The sequence below is a fragment of the Athene cunicularia genome (assembly GCF_003259725.1).
Source record: "Athene cunicularia isolate RWA chromosome 1 unlocalized genomic scaffold, athCun1 chr1_part1, whole genome shotgun sequence".
NCBI lineage: Eukaryota > Metazoa > Chordata > Aves > Strigiformes > Strigidae > Athene > Athene cunicularia.
Genome location: NW_020799091.1, coordinates 98,465,306 through 98,484,215, shown reverse-complemented (window position 1 = coordinate 98,484,215; position 18,910 = coordinate 98,465,306). Strand labels below are relative to the sequence as shown.

At 39.7% G+C, this 18,910-nt stretch overlaps 1 protein-coding gene across 3 annotated transcripts in view; it reads left to right on the top strand.

Moving 5' to 3' along the window:
• ITSN1 (intersectin 1) overlaps positions 1–18,370 on the top strand; it is a 105,825-nt gene extending 87,455 nt beyond the window's left edge. For all 3 annotated transcript variants that reach the window (XM_026861273.1, XM_026861267.1, XM_026861259.1), the window contains 11 exons: positions 7,118–7,239; positions 8,127–8,233; positions 9,600–9,783; positions 10,244–10,342; positions 11,185–11,352; positions 13,004–13,216; positions 13,787–13,908; positions 15,582–15,664; positions 15,764–15,847; positions 16,269–16,442; positions 17,391–18,370. In XM_026861273.1, coding sequence (XP_026717074.1) covers positions 7,118–7,239; positions 8,127–8,233; positions 9,600–9,783; positions 10,244–10,342; positions 11,185–11,352; positions 13,004–13,216; positions 13,787–13,908; positions 15,582–15,664; positions 15,764–15,847; positions 16,269–16,442; positions 17,391–17,539 — 1,505 coding nt within the window. In that variant the 3' untranslated portion in view covers positions 17,540–18,370. The remainder of the gene's footprint in view (positions 1–7,117; positions 7,240–8,126; positions 8,234–9,599; positions 9,784–10,243; positions 10,343–11,184; positions 11,353–13,003; positions 13,217–13,786; positions 13,909–15,581; positions 15,665–15,763; positions 15,848–16,268; positions 16,443–17,390) is intronic.
• The last annotated feature ends 540 nt before the right edge of the window (positions 18,371–18,910 follow it).

Genomic DNA, 18,910 nt, shown 5'->3' with positions numbered 1-18,910 from the left:
CCTTGTTGAAATACCTATAATGTTTATTTACAAAGTTATTAAAGTTCTTAAGTGTACTACTATAGTTCGGCATGGTAGTGTTTGATCTTCCTCATAATCAGTGATTTCCCTCGAGTATCAGGGTCAAGATATTGCACTTACTCTTTCTTACCTGTCTGGATTTTTGTTTATATATATATTTTTATGAGAAAGGGAGTATGAAAGCAATTCTGTAATAAAGAAAAGGGATTATTTCCATGAAAAAGGATAGTTTTTCAGGGTTATGTCTCAATCCAGTTTTGACCCTCTGTCCTCCTTCCTGGTTCATCTGAAAAGACCTTTAACCTCCTAAGGCATATGGTGACCTCCCAAAGCTGCAGATCCGGAATGCAGCAAGCAAACCAATTTCCAAAAGAACAGTTGCCTCTCGTGATGGAAACATGGCCACGCTCTTGTTTCTTTGGGCCTTGAATTTGTAGATGCAAAGCCAATGCTAATCCCAGTCAAGGCTGAAACAAGACTTACATAGACAAAAATAAGAAACCATTCAAATTATTTTCAATATTATTTGTATTTTAAGTTAAGATTAAGGAAAAGATCAGTCTCACTGCTTCCTGGTCAATTGAATGCATTCTTCATACTAACTTTCATGTGCCAAATACCTTTTTCCTTTGCACAGGAGCTGTCACTTGAGGGGATTTAGAGACCACTCCAAGTGGCAGTGGGTCTTTTTGTTCACAAAAAGTTTTTGTTGTCTGTTTACCTTGAGAAGAACTTCCTGTGTTCACCTGCTGAGGAAGAATTCCCATTAATGTTCTTTCAGGGAGTTTGTTAATATCCATTCCAATACTTTCAATCTGTCCAAGGCAACTCAAGACTCTGAAATGTGTTTGTCAGGAACACTTTGCTTTATATTCAGAATCAGTTTTATTTAAATCTCAACTCTTTAGGAGCTTCAGTGGCATCTCTTTTGATCTCTGTGAGCTCACTGAACACTTTGTAAAATGGCCTGTTACCATAATCTTCCTGCAAGGCAGCAAAATAACTGCTTGTTTTGGTTGTGTTCCCTAGTTTTAAAGCAGTTCTTCTTAGTTCTTTGTGATTATTGACTCCAGCTGTTTAACTTCTTGTTAAATAGCTCCTTGTATGCAGTCCTATTCTGATTACAGTAAGTGGCTTATTTTTAACTTTTTTTGACAACTTCAGTAAATCCAGGAACAACATATTCTCAAATATTATTTAATCAGTTGAATTGCAAGCTAAGGGCATGTACACAGACAACTGGATAACAAGCTGCTACTTAGCTAAATAGGGAACTCTAAGGTGACCTTTTGATTCCAAACCCTGGAAAGAATGTTTTCAGAAGGTTGTCCTGGATGCAGTTAAAAATTGAAATTATTTTCACAAAGACTTCATTCTCACATATAGACTTTATGGGCTTTGGTACTTGGTGTTTGATAGCTTGCAAAGGAGTACTTCACCATGGATAAGGATTCATTTTGAGTTATTTGTCCACGTGAGGACAAATCGTGAGAGTTAACTATCTGGTGTTAATAGTATGTGTAAACATAATTCTGCTATATGCGACAAATTTCTATAGCTTCTTACAGCAAGTTTCATAGCTGTTTCATTCCCCTCCCCTTTCCATACATCTTAATTTGGAAACTTCTTTAAAAAAAAAACCAAAACCAAAACCCAAGAAGTACCCCTGTAGCCCTACAGTGCTCCTCCTCAGCACAGAAATTTAGATTGCAATGTCTGCGTAGAGTTGGAAACTAATTTGAATCAAACCTGTAACTCTTCTTCTATAACTTTTATTAATCCTGTGGAGCAACACAGAATAAGAAGTCAGATTTTAGAAGAAGTTTAATCCTGTGGAATGGTTTTAATTAATTGTTTCTTGGAAGAATGGCTGTTAGTGTCTAAAGGTGGAAAGATGTTTATACCCAAGGTAGCTGTCCTACATCAAGCAGGTGTAGAGCTTTTATAAGGTGTTGGATTTCCTGTGGCCTTGTGGTGCCTCTTGATCACAGGACTTGGCTCCATTCTCTAGCACGAGTTTCTCATTTGTTTCTTTGTGCCCTACCTACCTTTTTGAGTCTGACCCCTCAGCAAACAGCTGGTCCTAGCAGCAGGAGGGAAGCTATGTGCCTATATGCTGTTCAGTTCCTGACGTCTGCATTTGGTCTGTCTGGGTACTAGCCTTCACCCATGGAGTGCTGATGTGATGCTGCTGGCTCAGCTGGTTACCCACCGGTGGACAGCTGTGAACCAGTGCCAGCACTAGCAGAGTGCTACTCCAAGCTGGGCACAAATCAGTGTCACAGATAAAGGTTTTCTGTGCCCTGGCCTAGATGGCTGAAACTGGATTCGTGGTTTTTCCATCACTCTCATCTCTGCCAAGTGCAATTTTCCCTGCTGAATTATTTCATATGTTGGAGTAATTCTGGATCCAGATGAGTGTTACAATCAATCTGGTTTGATTCCTTCACTCTGTTTTTTTGGGAGGGTGGGGAAAGACCTGAGGAAAGATGGCCAAGGAAAGATGGTGGCTGAAAGTCTGCCTGAGGAAGTGAAAAAATAATAAAATGTTGTTTGTTAAAAGATACGAACTTACAGAATACTACATTTAGTTACCACGTTTCTGATTACAAGTGAAGTACCTATACAGCGCATGTATTTTTGCAGAAGACAATGTAAAATTGGACTGTGCAGTCCTGTTTGGATCCATGGCTGATGCTCTTGACTGATTTGCTGTTATTGTACTTTAAGTGATCAGGGGCTCAGGACAGGTGCTGGGTCATAACACAGAGATGAGATTTAAAGTTACCTGTTGTGATATAAACCAGTCCAGGAATTGGTTATCTCTGCCAGTTTATATTTTCAGATGCATCCATGCCCTCACACGTAAGATTTTGTTCTCCCCAAGCAGATTCTGGAAAGGGAGTGGTAGACATGTTTGTTTTTTTCTGAAAGGATTTAGTAGATTTCCTTCCAAACTCCCTTATCTGTTGTCTTCCTGTCCTTGCTTTGATTACTAAAACATTACTTTTTCCATAGAAAACAGGTATTAACGGTAAAACACTGAAGTAAGATTTTGCTGGTGGTGCTAGTGTATCACAAAGATACGTTGTCGAGGACTACACTTGGGCACATTCTAGACTTTTTAAAAAAAGTAAAACTGAAATTGTTATGAACGATCCTTGAGTCTGTTGCTTGGCCTGTGTGGATTGGCAGTGTCAATCCCTCCCCCTGATAATCGCTGGCTGGTGTGAACAGGAGGAGGAGGAGGAGGTACATGTATTGGTGGTGACTGGTCTGGGAAAAAAAAAAGTAATGCTTAATATTTTGCAAGTGGAACTTGTTTCTAGATCCTACTTCCATCCTTCTCTGAGGGAAATGCTGTGCTCTAACAGTAAACAGACATGCTAGTCCAGTTGAGAAATTCTAAACATGCAGAAATCACTGGAAGTAGCTGTGAAATGGGATTTTGCATCACAGAAGCTTGAGATGGAGAGATCTGTTTGTTCACCAGACTCTGAGCTGTCCTTAGCAAAAGCTTAAGGTAGTCTCTCAGTGGAGGGTCCATCCCACAAGATATTTATGGGAAATTAGTGGCTGCATCTGAAGCTAGTTGGTAAGAAGACTGAATGGTGAAATGCTGTAATTTGTCTGAGTGAAGGAATGCTGTCATGATGTTCTATCCCCCACTGCTTAAGGCTTTGGAGGAAAACTGTGACATAATTTTTTACGGCTTCTCATTCTCTATAATAGAACGGATTCCTGTCTACTGTGACCTTGTCATTAGAGACTGACCCAGCACAGAGTGTACAGTGAAATCTAGTAGTTGCTTTTTTTTAAGGAAATCTTCCTGAATTAGAAGAAATCAGAAGTTGTGCCCATGTATGTAGATGAGCAAGTTCCATGGCAGAAACTTCCTTCTGAAAAAGCAGAGTCCCTTGCTCATTGCTTTCAAGCTTAGTGGTTAGCCTGTAAGACTCATATTTTCAGGGCTGACTTTATAAGGAAAAGGAACAATACACTTAGAATGATATTTGAAATTACTTTTTACATTTCTAAAATCTCTTAATCCTCCAGGTTCATAGGGTGGTAGGAGGTCAAAGCACGGATTTCTAGTTACAGCATTTGCATGTTGGCTCTGTAAGTCTAGACAGAGTAACCAGTTTGGTGACTGTGTGCAAATGCCTCTGCCTGGGGTCGTACTGGTTATTCAATTAAAGGGCAAATATCTGCTTATTCACAGTACTGTGAGCATAACAAGTTAGCTATTGTAATTTCTCCATTCTTTTCTGAGTTTGCTAGTGTAGCTAAAAATTCAAATTTGACACCTTCCAGATGGGATCCGGCACTCTGCTTTCTCAGAGCAGGAGAGAAAAGACAAAAGAATGAGGCATTCAGTAACTGAAAAGACAAATGCCAGTGCCTGATTTTAAGTACCTGAATGGCTGTCTGCATGAGGGACTACTTGTGTGTGCTTTAAGTTAGAAAATTAACCAATTCTACACTGAGATAAGGTCCTGTACTTTACCTGCAGCAGAGCTTTCCCATCTGTCGGTGGAAATGTCTGATATCAAGGGTGCTTTCTAGCCGCTAGAGGAGTCTCTTTTAGTGAACTGAATTCTAGAATGTTATTATTACAGCTGCAAGTGGAATTTAGGCGTTTGTAAAAGCACTTTGCACAGTACTTTGGCATCCACGAAAAACTAGCTAGAGCCCTATGGCCTGACATTTCCACTTTGAAAGAAAGCCAGTTGTTCTTTGGTGTTTTTAATACAAAGACAAGAAGAATCTTTGTAATTGTACACCTCATGAAGAAAGTACTTTATCAGAAAAGTGTCTCCTGCGTGTTCTGCTCAGATTGAAGCAAGGTATTTTCCCAAATATTTAGTAGACCAAAAGCAGACTATTTATTGAAGGTTAGAGTAGCCCACTTATATCCCAGTTGGCTGGCTGTCAAGCTAGCTGCTAAAATATATTATGATTCAAAATGTTAAATGCTTCCTCTAAAAGGTTGGTGGTTGGAAACTACGCTTCAAACCACGGTCATCAGCATCTTTGAAGTAAACTTCCCCAGTCTCTAGAGAAAAATAATTAAACTGTTTGTTCACTTTTAATGAAGCTGACAGTGCATGGGAAGAACTAGTTCTGTTTATTAGATCTCTGATTTACATGATGACTAAAAAAATGCTCTGAAAGCAGCCATTTATTAAACAGAAAGGAAACTTTTGGCTTTTGAAATCTGCCTAGTGCTGTTATTATTTAGGCATAAGATTGATAATTCTCAAAACCTACTTTTTATTTCAAGCAAAGTTTCAATTGCATCTTCTAAAGAACTGCAATGTACTGTATCTCAGAGGAGCATTATCAATATGCTTATGCTTCCCATCTGATCTGTTCTCAGCTTCTTAATCAGAGGAAACTGTCTTGACTGTCTGCATCTACTCTTCCTTTTTTTTTTTTTTTTTTTTTTTAAAAAAAAAAATCTTTAAGTCAAATCTATTCTTTTCAGTTGAAGCAGCAGTTGAAGGTTGTCCATGAAAAACTTAATGGTGATATGTGTGGACCTTGATAGCGGCATAGTGCAGAATCAGCTCCAGAGTTACATTCAGGAAGCTAAAAATGCAGTAAATACTATAACAAAGAACTGAGGAGTTGTCCGGGGTGTGGTGTGATGTGATTAGGAGCAGTAGTGGTTCACTTTGTGAAAGCATATGTAAATACCTGATCTAAAAAATCCCTGTCAGTTCTCAGTAGTTTGGTGTCATTGTTGATGCTGGTGAACAGTGTAAAAAAAAAAAAAAAGCCTTGACTATTTTAAACTTCATGAAGTGAAGGTCTCCTTGAATTTTTTTCACTCAGAACTTTTTCCATAAGGAGAATTTGTTTCAATGGGGACTATACTGAATATGCCGATACTTCACTGAGGGGTGGGGGTAAGAATTAAAATGAAGAATTTTGGTTTGTAGAAGTAGTTGTAAATAGTGCATTTTTAAAGCAAAATGTTTTCAACCCATTTGAAATCACCAGTGCTTTTTGAAATGCATTTTATTTTACACAGAAAAATAATTAAAATAATTTTAACAGGGAAACTGGAACAAAACATTCTGCTTGCCAGTCTCAGAAGAATTTAATTAAGCTCAGCTGAAAAATACTGGCTTACAGAAAAAAATGTAATTAAATGTTCTGGTCTGATTCAGGATAGAAAATAAAATTTGAGATTCTAGAATTTATACAAAAATTCTAACATCTATACAGGATAAACACAAGGGAGGTTTTCTGCAAAAATTGAAGGACAAAACTGATGGAAGATGAATTCTTAGTTAGAAACTTTTCCCATGCTTTTAAAGATAAATGAGAAAAATAATCAACCTCTTTGGCTTGGCCCATAAATTAGTGAAATCCATGTAGCAGTCTCCACTGACCATGATGTGTTCTGGCTCAAGTCCTTCAGATATTTAAAAGAAATTTTTAATTGAAGTGTGAAAAAGAAAATAAGCTCTGCAGTACCTTCTTGATTAGGATGCCTACCTACTTTGACTAGATGGATAAAGGTGAAACTTGAATTTAAAGTATCAATAAACTGAGGGCTTATATGTATTTCCCAAGTGCCCATCAGAGCATTAAGGTCACTATAGCACTTTTTCCAAATTCTGTTCCCTTTTAGGATATTTCTATGTTTTCTTTGGCAGTAATACCAGATGAAGTCTTTGCCCCCTTTTTTGTTAACAGCCATCCATTTGGGGATTTGTTTTACAGGGTGGTTCCAGTTGAATGACACAACTAAAGGGGACAGTGAACTTCAGAGCGAGGTTGGAAATGGGAAGGTAGCTGTGGGGGGGACATATAATCTTTGCCACCAGAGAAAAGTTAGCACTTAGAAATGGCCTTGATTTTAACAAATTATTTTAAAAAAAGCTTTTAAATGCAATGTTTTGAGTCACTAAGAGATGAAGCATTGTTAGCGTTGTGCCATTACATGTGAATAACTGAACTGCACAGGCCGTAGTTACTGTTCATTAAGCATTACTTGAACCGCTACATCACTTGAACTGCTACAGATCTGAATTCATTTGCAAATGACTGTAAGTAAAATCTAGGATCCTTTTGTGTTTTCCAGGGTGTGCAGACTTGCATCTTCTGGATATGTTGACGCCTACCGAAAGAAAAAGGCAGGGGTACATCCATGAGCTCATTGTCACAGAAGAGAACTATGTAAATGATCTACAGTTGGTCACAGAGGTAAGATGACACAGCAGATTTAGAAGCAGGTTTTAATCATTCATCTTTTTAAAGTAAATCAGTAATTTCACTATGCGAACTCACTTTAGATCACTGCCATGTTTGACTTCCTAGAGATGATCTGTATTAAGTTTTCGTATCTCTCTGTAGATCTCTATATAGATACATATGCATGTGTGTATGGGTGTGGGTGCAACTAATGTTAAGCCCTTGTGTTACCATCAGAAAAACACTGATATCATTCTAGTAAACCCTTTTTGCTCCTGATTTCGAATGTTTATTTCTCATGTATAAGTTCTTAAAGCTTGAAGCACATTTTCCACATTCGCAGTGGCACTCAGTTATCACTTACTGTGTTTTTCTTTAAAAGTTTACAAGGTGCATTTCTTATGTGGAAAAAAGGGAATTAGAACAGGCAACTGACTTAGACAACTCTTTTGACAGAGAAGGAAAGCCCCTTTTTGAAAAAGATGTCAAGATATGCAAACTTGATGCACTGTGACATAAATCAGAACTTCCATAACAGAGTCCAAAGTAAAATGTATTTTCAGTTGTATTATCACAGTAATCCTGGGATATTTTGCAAGAGACCTTTGACTAAAATTTCCAAGTTTCAAACAGATTATCCTGGTCATAATTGCACCACCAACACAAATTTAGAGTATTCTCTTTTAAAGCTACACGCCACTCACAAACATGTTATCAGGGAACACTATGGATCTTTAGGGCACAGCGCATGTTTGAAGTCAGTTCCACTGAGTGTCAAGTGCTACTCTGATGTAAAGTTCTTTCACCTCCAGGCTAAGGGAATGAGCATCATCAGTCTTACTCACTTTGATTATACTTACCATATACTTTCTAAATTGCTTAATTTTCTGAATCTGTAGATCTTCCAGAAACCACTAATGGAATCTGAGCTGCTAACAGAAAAAGAAGTTGCTATGATTTTTGTTAATTGGAAGGAGCTGATTATGTGCAATATAAAACTACTGAAGTAAGTTTTTTTTCCCCCCATATTTAGCAATAACAAATCATGGGCCTCTCCCTCTGCTTCTCCTTTTAGCTGCACAAAAATATCTGCCAGTTATGCAAGTAGTAAGCAAAAGGGCCATGCATTTTTCCCTTGCTGGAAAAAGCAACTATTAACAATGTTTGCTATGACTTGAGAAAAAAGACTTGAGAAGAATCCAGCAGTTCTTTGCTGACTAAGTATTTGCACTTACTTTGTGGTGTACGTGTGCTCCAGAAGGCAAGATCAACCTCTCCTCAAGACTAATGCCTGCCAAGGCTCCCCACAGTCCTGTCGTAGAGTTTTACTTCCTCTGTCACAGCCCATACCCAGTTCCAGTCCTGTTATTCACAAATGCAAACCAAGGCCTAACAACATCTGTCTCCCTTATTCCGAGTTGACTGATGTATTTCTTTAGTTATTGTAGCTTTAGAGCACCTGAATGAGCTGGTTTATGAGAAGTGGCACCAGCAAAGCCTGGTTTCCTATGGATTTGTGTCCAGTGTACCATGAACCCTTCCTTCCAAAGTCCCCAACTACTGCAACCCCAACTCTCTACCATGAAACTCCACACAGTGCAAGTATCCTTATTTCTCCCTTCATTCTCTGTGGCCTCTGATGAATCCAGTTCCTTCCTACTTTGCATCCTTGTCACCCATCCCTACTGCTTCAGCAAGACACAGTAAATGCTGTAGCTGGTTTGGAGGAATATGCATGTAGGTTGCTCATCTGATCATTGCCAGAGAAACTGAGTGAGGATTGAGTTAAACCTCTGTCTTCCTAAGTGAGAGAGAATATTAATAAAGTTCCTTTTCTCTCTAATGACCTGCTAATTTTCACTGAATTCACAGGGATTTTATACCTTTGAGATACTTTTTTTGTAAAATGTATTTGAAAATGGCCCACAAGTTGAAAAGTTATGTCAGTGATAGGACAAATGCAGGCAACTCAATGACAGTAAACCTCCTTTCCTTAGGAAACCAGGCTAAAAACTAGAAGTAGCTTTGATCTTAAAGTAGTGGTAAGGTTTTTATTCCTCATTCATGAGCACATCTGTTACTCTCCTTCTAAACTAATAGAAAAAGAAATTACGCTCCTTTTTATATTGTATCTGATCTGGCATTGCATTAAGTTAATGTCAAATAACAGTTTGGTTACCACAAGAGGGAAAAATGTTGTCTGAGAGTGCAATCTTGATTATTTTATTCTTGTAATATGCAGTAAATCTTGTAGCTGATCTGTTTATGAATCTCTTTATTTCAATAATGAATAAGAAACCATATGTTTCATAAATGAAGAATCATTCTTTAGTGGTCTCCTTTTAAAACACACATGACCTTCTCATGTTTAGGGCTTTGCGTGTGCGTAAGAAGATGTCCGGAGAGAAGATGCCAGTGAAGATGATTGGTGACATACTGACAGCTCAGCTGCCACACATGCAGCCTTACATACGATTCTGTAGCTGCCAGCTCAATGGGGCAGCGCTCATCCAGCAGAAGACAGATGAAGTCCCTGAGTTCAAGGAGTTTGTTAAAGTAAGAGAAGAAGCAATCACCATGAATTTTGTACCCTGTAGATTTAGCTCATTATTTTGCTAATTTGCAAAATGTAGTCTCAAACAGTGTTTGGCCCTGTGTTCAGCTAGAGGGAAGAGTCTTCAGACTTAAGCACTCATTGAAAGAATACATTTTTTTCATGGAAGGGATACATTTTTTCAAACAACTATAGAGCCGTAAAATACTTTGTTTAGTAATGGTTTTGCAATAAAATGCTGGCACAGTCAAAAGAGGCCCTTCTCTTGTAGAGGCAAGGCAGGTGACGAATATGTTGTAAAAAATACAAGAAATTCTTCTGCAGTGACATTGTGATCTAAGAACAGATTTAGCTGAAGCATGGTGTTTATTTGTTACCTTAGCTTTTCCTTTCTTGAAGGAGCTCATTTTGCAGGGTTTTAAACGAACTGACTAACACCATTTTACCTCTCTAATGTTTCAGAGGTTAGCAATGGATCCTCGCTGTAAAGGAATGCCACTATCAAGTTTTCTACTAAAGCCTATGCAACGGGTAACAAGATACCCACTAATAATTAAAAATGTACGTTCTTTTGCAAATATGATATTTTTGATGCTGCTTTGCTTATAGCTTAATTACAGGGTAGTTTCCCTATTTGTGTCAACATTTGTCACTGTTAGATATCTGATGTGCTAGGGAACACATCCTTCTGTATTTGATCACGCTAGAGAAAATGCAGTAACTCATTTGGCTTCAGCAAAATGATGGGTATTTTCATTAAAAACAGAGGTGAAACTTGCACACAAAGAACCAGAAGCCAGTGAATGCTGAATGAAAACTTGAAAATTCGGACGATAATAGTAACAGATCAATCTTAGGCTCATCTTTGCCTTTTTCCACAGTGTCATTCCCTCCCCATAGACTGGTAAATGACATTCAGTGCGCAAACCTGAATGTCAAATTGTTGCAAGTTACCTTGCTGCACAGCTTATGTTGCTGGATAACTTACAACCCTTTCCTAACTTTCATTTGTTGCCTAACGCTTACCATCCTGAATAATGCTATTGAACTTGGCCCAAGAGTTTCTCAGGAAAGAATTTATAAATTGGATGTTGGCATTTAAAAGATTCCTTAAAAAGTCATGGATATATTTCTGTATATAGCTGAAATTTGCATACTTACATCAGAAGAGTGAGCGGTGTTCTGATGCAAAGGCTCTGCAGGCAGGCATTCAGTTCAGCTGTTCACCAAGAGATTGTGAATTTGTCTCCTGTTTTTCATGTTTGTCAAGGAGGAAAAGAAATTTTGGAACATGCTGACTGGTTCTGATGAAATGAAGAAATAAAACAGAAGTGTAGGGCTGACTATGAATACATTTTAACTGCAGGCAACAGAAAAGGCTAATGCATCTTATTTATCTGTAGATAATAGAAAACACTCCTGAAAACCACCCTGACCACAGCCACTTGAAGCATGCTCTTGAGAAAGCAGAAGAGTTATGTTCTCAAGTAAATGAAGGCGTGCGGGAGAAGGAAAATTCAGATAGGCTGGAGTGGATCCAGGCTCACGTTCAGTGCGAAGGCCTGTCAGAGGTAAACAAAGTGCTATCTAGGGTAATGCAAATGTGGGCGCGCTTCTCCACCAGTCAGGAAGAAACCATGGCTCACGGCACTGCATCAGAGGACAAACAGTGTAATTAATCAAGGCATATAATCTTCAATCCTTTGTCTTCATCTTTCATTGGCTCTCACTCCTGCATGTGATTCTTTTGCTGCTTGTGTTATTGTCTTCTGTATGATAAATGCTGCTTTTGTTGCCTGGCTCTGGACTAGTACAAGGTTCAATGCTGCAATTTTCAACCACAACCTTCCGGTTTCATACCTCTTTATAATACAGTGGTTATTGTACTGCTGTATCTCATCCTGAAGTTATACCTGACCATCCTGGAGTGCTGTAAAACTCATCGCAGAAAATAATTTTTGTGATAAAACTTTGTATATATCTTGAAAACTCAAGAATACTGATCAAGTCTGTCTGAAGACTTTACAGAGGGAATCACTGCCTCCCATTACATGTTATTTTTTAAGGTAATATGCTAAGTTTCTGTACTGAAACTATAATGAAAATATTGTGTCGATATGTCCTGCAAAAGGATGGAGGATTATTTTGATGGCCTCCTTGTTATTGGTGAAGGTAATAGAGGAAGGCAGACCATAACTTGATTTTCAAAGTATGTATTGAGTTTTCAGCTCTAGAAGATAAAAAAAATAAGTGCTAGTTGGTTTTTAAACTGGAAAAAATCGCATTTCATTTATGAAATCTGTTTCAGAGAAAAGACATGTATGACAATATCAGAAGGGTCAAAGATACATTCAGCTGTCTTAGAACTACTGCCTGAAGGAAGATGGCTGCTTTTATCCTTTGTGCATGATGTCTGGCCCTAGAACACCAAAAATATTACCTGAAAGACCAAATGCCTGCTTGCTGACACAGTAATGCCAGTAGCAGCAGCCTTGAATCTGTGGTAAGGAACAATCGAGGCTTCCCCCGGCTTTTTGTCTGAGGTGTTTCTAATCTGTAAAAGGAGCCACTCCAGGTCTACCTGCTCAGCCAACCAGAATGGAAGGAACCATACCACCACCTAGTGAAAATAAACCCGAAAATGATACTTTAGGAAAGGGCAAGCCTTTACTCATCTGGTAACCACCTTCAGATGAGTCTTAAATTCTGCCAGTTCCAGCCAGTGGTCAGCAGCTGTCCTCTAACTCCAGGTCTTGTGGGTACACAAAGACAGGCTATCTGGAATTCCTTTGGTATGTTTTAATGCATGAAATTAAAACAGAATTCAGAAATCCAGGCCTTGGAATCCAAGCTCAGCATCTGGAGAGACCATTTGCAGAGCTACTGCTAATCCAGGACAAGTCATTGTGAGCTCAGTTCCACTCACAGAGATGCATGCGCATGGCAGAGGAACTGGACCGGAGGCATAAATGCTTTTGGCTTCTCTCTGACTGTCCAGGCCATGCCCTGTGCAACTGATGGGCTGCCTTAAAGTTAATTTTCATGTAGCCTTTCTATGAATTGCACTGCTTATCATGCGCAAGACAGAGACATTGCCCGTCATCCCTGTGACACAAATTGAAACCAATGTCAGGACTCAAAACTATATTTGATCTCTTTCAGGGGAACCTCGATTGTTTTACTTTATACAGTGCGTTGTTGTTCTTCTTCTACTTTTCGCAGCAACTCGTATTTAATTCTGTTACAAACTGCTTGGGACCACGCAAGTTTCTGCACAGTGGGAAACTCTATAAAGCCAAGAGTAACAAGGAACTGTATGGCTTTCTGTTCAACGATTTCCTCCTCCTGACTCAGATCATAAAACCTCTTGGCTCTTCTGGCACAGACAAGGTCTTCAGCCCCAAGTCTAATCTGCAATACAAAATGTACAAAACTGTAAGTACTGCTCTTAAATGGTGACTGAGATGGTTATATGCTACAAGTGCTTATAGTAGGCAGCAGCTCCCATACTGGGTGTGTGGGCAATAGCCTTTTATAGAGAAGAGGCTTGAAAGCTTTGACATATTGTGAAGAAAATTAACTCTATCCCAGCCAAAACCAGTACATGAGGATTTCAGGGACTGACAAAGCTGGTTGTTTGCTTTAGCAAGATAATAGAAGATGCTTTTGAAGTTTTGCTGAAACAACCTTTTCAACAGAGGTCATGTGTATCAGGGAGTGATGGGGACAGTAGTGTTTGCTGTTCTTTGTAGGAAATGAGAGATTGCTATGCTTCATGAGGCTGCTTGCTTACTTCAGGAGAAGTGTTCCCAGAGTCTGGAGGCACCTATATCTTTGATAATACGAAAATTTGAAAAAAAGACATGTCTGAAAAAAAGATGGGAGGCCGGCAGAAGGGGAAAGATAATGCAGGCACAAGATAAATCTGTTGTAAATTGCTCTGTGTTGAATGCATCTGTTCGGATATTGTGTGGTAGAACTCTAGTTTTGCCTAATGTTTTACAGCCCATTTTTCTAAATGAGGTACTAGTAAAATTACCCACAGACCCTTCTGGAGATGAGCCCATCTTCCATATCTCCCACATTGATAGAGTCTATACACTCCGGGCTGAAAGCATTAATGAAAGGTAAGTACCTGCATAGGCCATGTTAGTAATGAATTTGAAAAGTCTGGTGCAAATGTATATGATGTACACATGCATAGCAGTCTCCAAGTAGTTTATCTTACAAGACTGGAGAATTCTTTCTGCTTGAGAATGTGGTGATACTCAGTATATGGAAAGGATTGAGAAATAATGATGTTTGCTGAATCCGGTAAGACTCTACACAAATGTAAGGTCTTGAAAGATAACTTTCATTAAAGAATGAAAGCTGAAAGTGCAGCAAACCTCTCCCCCCTAGTATAGACATTGTGTTGTACTAGCTTGGAAATGTATGGCCCCTAAAAATTCTGATGCATGAAAACGTATAAAACATCCTTGCTCCCTGTTTGCTCGACAGTGTTATTCATTATTATTTATACACATAATTTTTCTTGCAAAAGACTGTACTTTTATGGATCCCATTTGTCCTTTGGGATGCTGTCCATTCCTCTGTGTTACAGAATGAACAAGCATTGTGATCAGACCCTTGGTGATGAAAATTGACACAGCCTTTTCACCTTAGGATCTGTAGCACAACTCAGACTATAACAATAATCATCTGTTTTGCATCAGAGCACTCACAGCAGTAGTCAGAAACATCTAAACTCTGCACTGTGTTCATCCTACCTAGCTCAAAGGACTTCAGTGAGGTGCTTAGGCACGCCGGGCTGAGCCTTCAGTGGAAGGAGCCAGATCTTCACATACTGAACGCCCTCTGGAGGTGCCTGTCTCTCTCTATTCACTATAGAGAGAATTCACTGGAACTGCTATCCAAATTGGGTCACTCCACTTTGCTTATGTGGGATAAAGCCTTTGACTGTCTTTTATGCCATAATTACTTACAAAATAATTGCAGCATTTTAGGTGAGATACCTCCAGGTTTTCATCATTCACTTGCTTTTAACAAAGAGCAACAGAAATAAAACATTAGCATCGATGAGTGATTAATTTTCCCATTTAATCTTAAAAGACCTTTATGATCAAAGGCCTGGTATGCTTTTGAAGCTGCCATTTACGATTTAGAGCTGAGTTGGAAGACGGAATTGTCCTTAAGTGTTTTGTTTCCTTGAACGACTCCCTTACAGAATACAGGTGAGTGTTGAGACCTAAATCCAGGCTAGTCTAAGTAGCTGTAACACTCTATAGAGCAGCAGCTTTTCATTTTGGGATCAGAAATAGATCTACAACTTCTAGATTCTCTCATTTTGCCTTGACTCAGGTCTCAGGTTCCCTTTCTTCTGTATCACAGCAGTTCTTCTAAACCCTTGAGGTCCCTTGGTACCCCTTCCACACGTTGTCAATCTTTCCACTCAGTCTCTTAAGTATGAAGTGATTTCCCAGAAGGGCCTGTAGGGATCCATGATCCTTCATCATCTGTGTACTCCCTGTGTTATGCTTCATGTGTCCCAAAGCTCAGACGGATTTTGGTATGAAACCTGAGGGGTCAAGAAAAGTGGCCACCTCTGCAACATAGCCGTAAATGTGTTATGAATTCGAGTAAGATCTCCTCCAGGCAGACAGCTTCAGTGTAGCAGAGCCTGTGATGGGGCCAGAGCATTGCTTGGGAAGGAGGGACAGCTTTACTTTTGTCTGCTGTGCTCCAGGGATGAAAAATTAAAATTATATTTTGCAACTTTTTTTTTTTTTTCCTTCTCAAGGACTGCCTGGGTTCAGAAGATCAAAGCTGCTTCAGAACTTTACATAGAGACTGAAAAGAAGAAGAGGGAAAAGGCCTACCTAGGTACAGCACGGGATGCAGGCATCTCATCTTTTGTGAAAAAGTCCATGGGCAGGAAAATATATTAATGACTTTTCTCTCTCCTCTTCTGTTTCACCACAGTTCGCTCACAAAGAGCAACAGGCATTGGGAGGTTGATGGTGAATATTGTTGAAGGCATTGAACTAAAACCTTGCAGGTCCCATGGTAAGTGCCTTGGGTTTTTCATAATATGCTCTGTGAAGAAGACATTCCTATTTGTCAGACTAACTTTGAAGGAGTACACAAAACATGGTTTTGTTTAATGAAGCAGTTTTAATACACTTAGAATATGTGGAAATGATTTTGTGCAGTTCAGTAGTAGTTATGCAGTCATCCTGCATTAAGCATTTGTTTCAGACAAACTTAGTTTTCACCACATAATCCATATCATAAGAGATCATAAGCCACAAAGTCCTGAAATGAAGAGTGGAAGGTACTCAATGCCTTGCAGAACTGTGTCCCTGTTCATTATAATGGCAGTGAGGCCTCAGTATTTCCTTTGTCCGTTGGCTGTAGGAGGAGGATATTTAGGAGGAAGATTACACATCTAAAACCACAACTCTTCTGTCTGTTTCCATCATCCCAGGAAAGAGTAACCCGTACTGTGAGGTGACGATGGGCTCTCAGTGCCACATTACCAAGACGATACAGGACACCCTCAACCCGAAGTGGAACTCCAACTGCCAGTTCTTTATCAAAGACCTCGAGCAGGACGTGCTCTGCATTACAGTGTTCGAGAGGGACCAGTTCTCCCCAGATGGTACGTAGGGGGCTGCAGCCCTTCCAAGGATATTTTCAAATCTCCCATTTTGAAGAGGTGAATGCCTGCTGAGGTAAATCGTAGAACCAGAGAATAGTTTGGGTTGGAAGGGACCTTTAAAGATCATCGAGTTCCAACCCCAATATTGAACGCCTTTTCATACTGGGAGCCTGTTCACTGTTGCTCCCCAGTGAAGTTATGCTAGTATCAGCACAAAAAAAATCAAGCGCTCTCTGTTTTTTAGGGATTTCCTTTCTTGTGCAACTTGACAACTGAAGTGTGGTTTGCAGTTCTGCTGTGTCTTTAAAAAACTCTGGATGCTGTTTGCAAATGGACAACATTAATGCAGGAGAAGAGAAATATTTTCAAGTTCCTGTAATATGCAATAACAGTGGCAGAAATGAACCCAGGTTTCCTAACCTATTCTTATTTCACTACCTGGGTTGAGCATATGGAGCATTGAACAGTGTAGTTTGGAGTCACAGTCTCTCAGGAAGTATTGGGATAGGACTGTCATTCGTGTGGCCAGCACCGGCTGGCCCATTGACCTTGTCGCTGGTGTGATGCACTGCTTGGCTCTACCATCTCCAGAGGGCTTCACACTCAGTTTGAACTGTGCAGCAGCATTTGGCCTTTTTTTCTGACATACCATAAAATAAATAAGCTACTGGAGCAAGGCAGCTGTGAATTGCATAGTGGATATCTCCCCTTATGGGACCATTTACTTTTTAGTGCTGCTGCTGTCTAATATGGTCTACCTAAATTCCTCTTCTATGCAGATTGGCAACCTTTGGCCACCTTCAACTGCAAAAATATAGTTGGACTGAAAACTCATTTTCTCCTTTCACTATGTATAGATGGAAGCTTAGTTTCGTCTGAAAATTAGCATTTTATTGCAATGTAAAACAGTTGTGTCATTTCTGAGCATGCTGTCTTTTTGCATTTCAGACTTTTTGGGCAGAACAGAGATCCGTGTGGCAGACATTAAGAAGGATCAGGGTTCAAAGGGACCAGTTACAAAATGTCTCCTTCTGCATGAAGTCCCAACAGGAGAGATAGTCGTCCGACTAGACCTGCAATTGTTTGATGAGCCTTAGGAGGAAAGGGACCAATGTTTTGTTTCAGTCTGAGTTCACTGCAATAGGTGTCTGCAGAAGCTGTCACAAATTCTTACTGGTGTGGTATGAAACTACTGCTTGCCCTTCACGCATAAGAGGGTTATCAAAGCAAACAGGAGCATCTTTGTGCCTTGATAATTCTCACTGAAAAAATGAATCCCAGTTTAATGAGGAGATCTCCCTCAATTTCTCTCTGTGGAACTTGCCGTTAGTTTCTTGGGTTTATGAAATAACCTAGTTGTTCGTTGTGTTCCAGTCTGAAAGGCTGGCAAACCACGCAGGTTGCTGTGCTTGCTCCAGTTACCCTACTCTTTAATTTACATGAAGAAGGCAATGTTAGTATGTTTTGGAGGCTTTCTGCAAGGTTTTCCCCCTTAGGGAATTCTGTGCCTATTGCTCAGCAAAAAGTGGCGTGTAAATGTAATGTGAATGGAAGGAGCGGTTACGCAGTAAGAAGATCTTTGAAGATCTTCATGGTGGTACTGGAAAAACTTAGAAAATAAATAGTCTATATCTATAAACAGAGAAGATTTATTATCATACCACTTCATGACTGACATTGCCCCTGAAACCCCTGAAAATAAATTATGTACAGGCCTTCTGCACAGAGATGAACACACTCCAGAAGAGTCCACCTTTGGAAGTTGCTGTTTTCTATAGGACTGTAAATGTTTGAACAGTAAGTGAAGGATTAAACATAGAGCCCTGCTGTATGTTGTGCTATACCACTTCAATACTCCTTTACTACTGCTGCTTGATTGTGTGACTGCAGATGGATGATCTGTTGCCTGCAGCGAGGAAGAAAAAAAATCCCAGCTCTAGCTCAGGAAGCTAATTTCTACCCCGCAGAGTCTAGTTTGCAAAGCAATCAGTGGTGACAAGTTATCAGATTGTACCGCGCCTAACTGTGTGACATCATGTTACTGAGTTCAGGGCAGCAGCGTACTGTGGATCGCCAAGGTGTTTGTGGCAAGCCAGGGCGATCACAGGTTTGGTGGCAGCAATGCTGGATGCGGCTGGAAACAGAGTGCTTGTGATGGTGCAGAGTCGGTAACCCCAAAGCCTTGTCATCTGGGGGAATGCCAGGGCGTATATATCCATTTAACTCTACCAATACACACGTATAGGCCCACATCCAGCAAACTTTCTCTGTTTAGCAAAGCACCCAGCTTTGAGCGTGCACTTACGTCTTGTTTCCCTTGAACACATGCGTAAGTGCTTCGCTGAGTCTGGACTCAAGAGCGAATAGACCCCTAAGAGTAAAATTCCTCTTTGTTCTGCTTGGATTCATTTTGTTCATGACCTATCATGCATACACTGGTATTTTTGTAAGGACTTTTATTTCCGAAT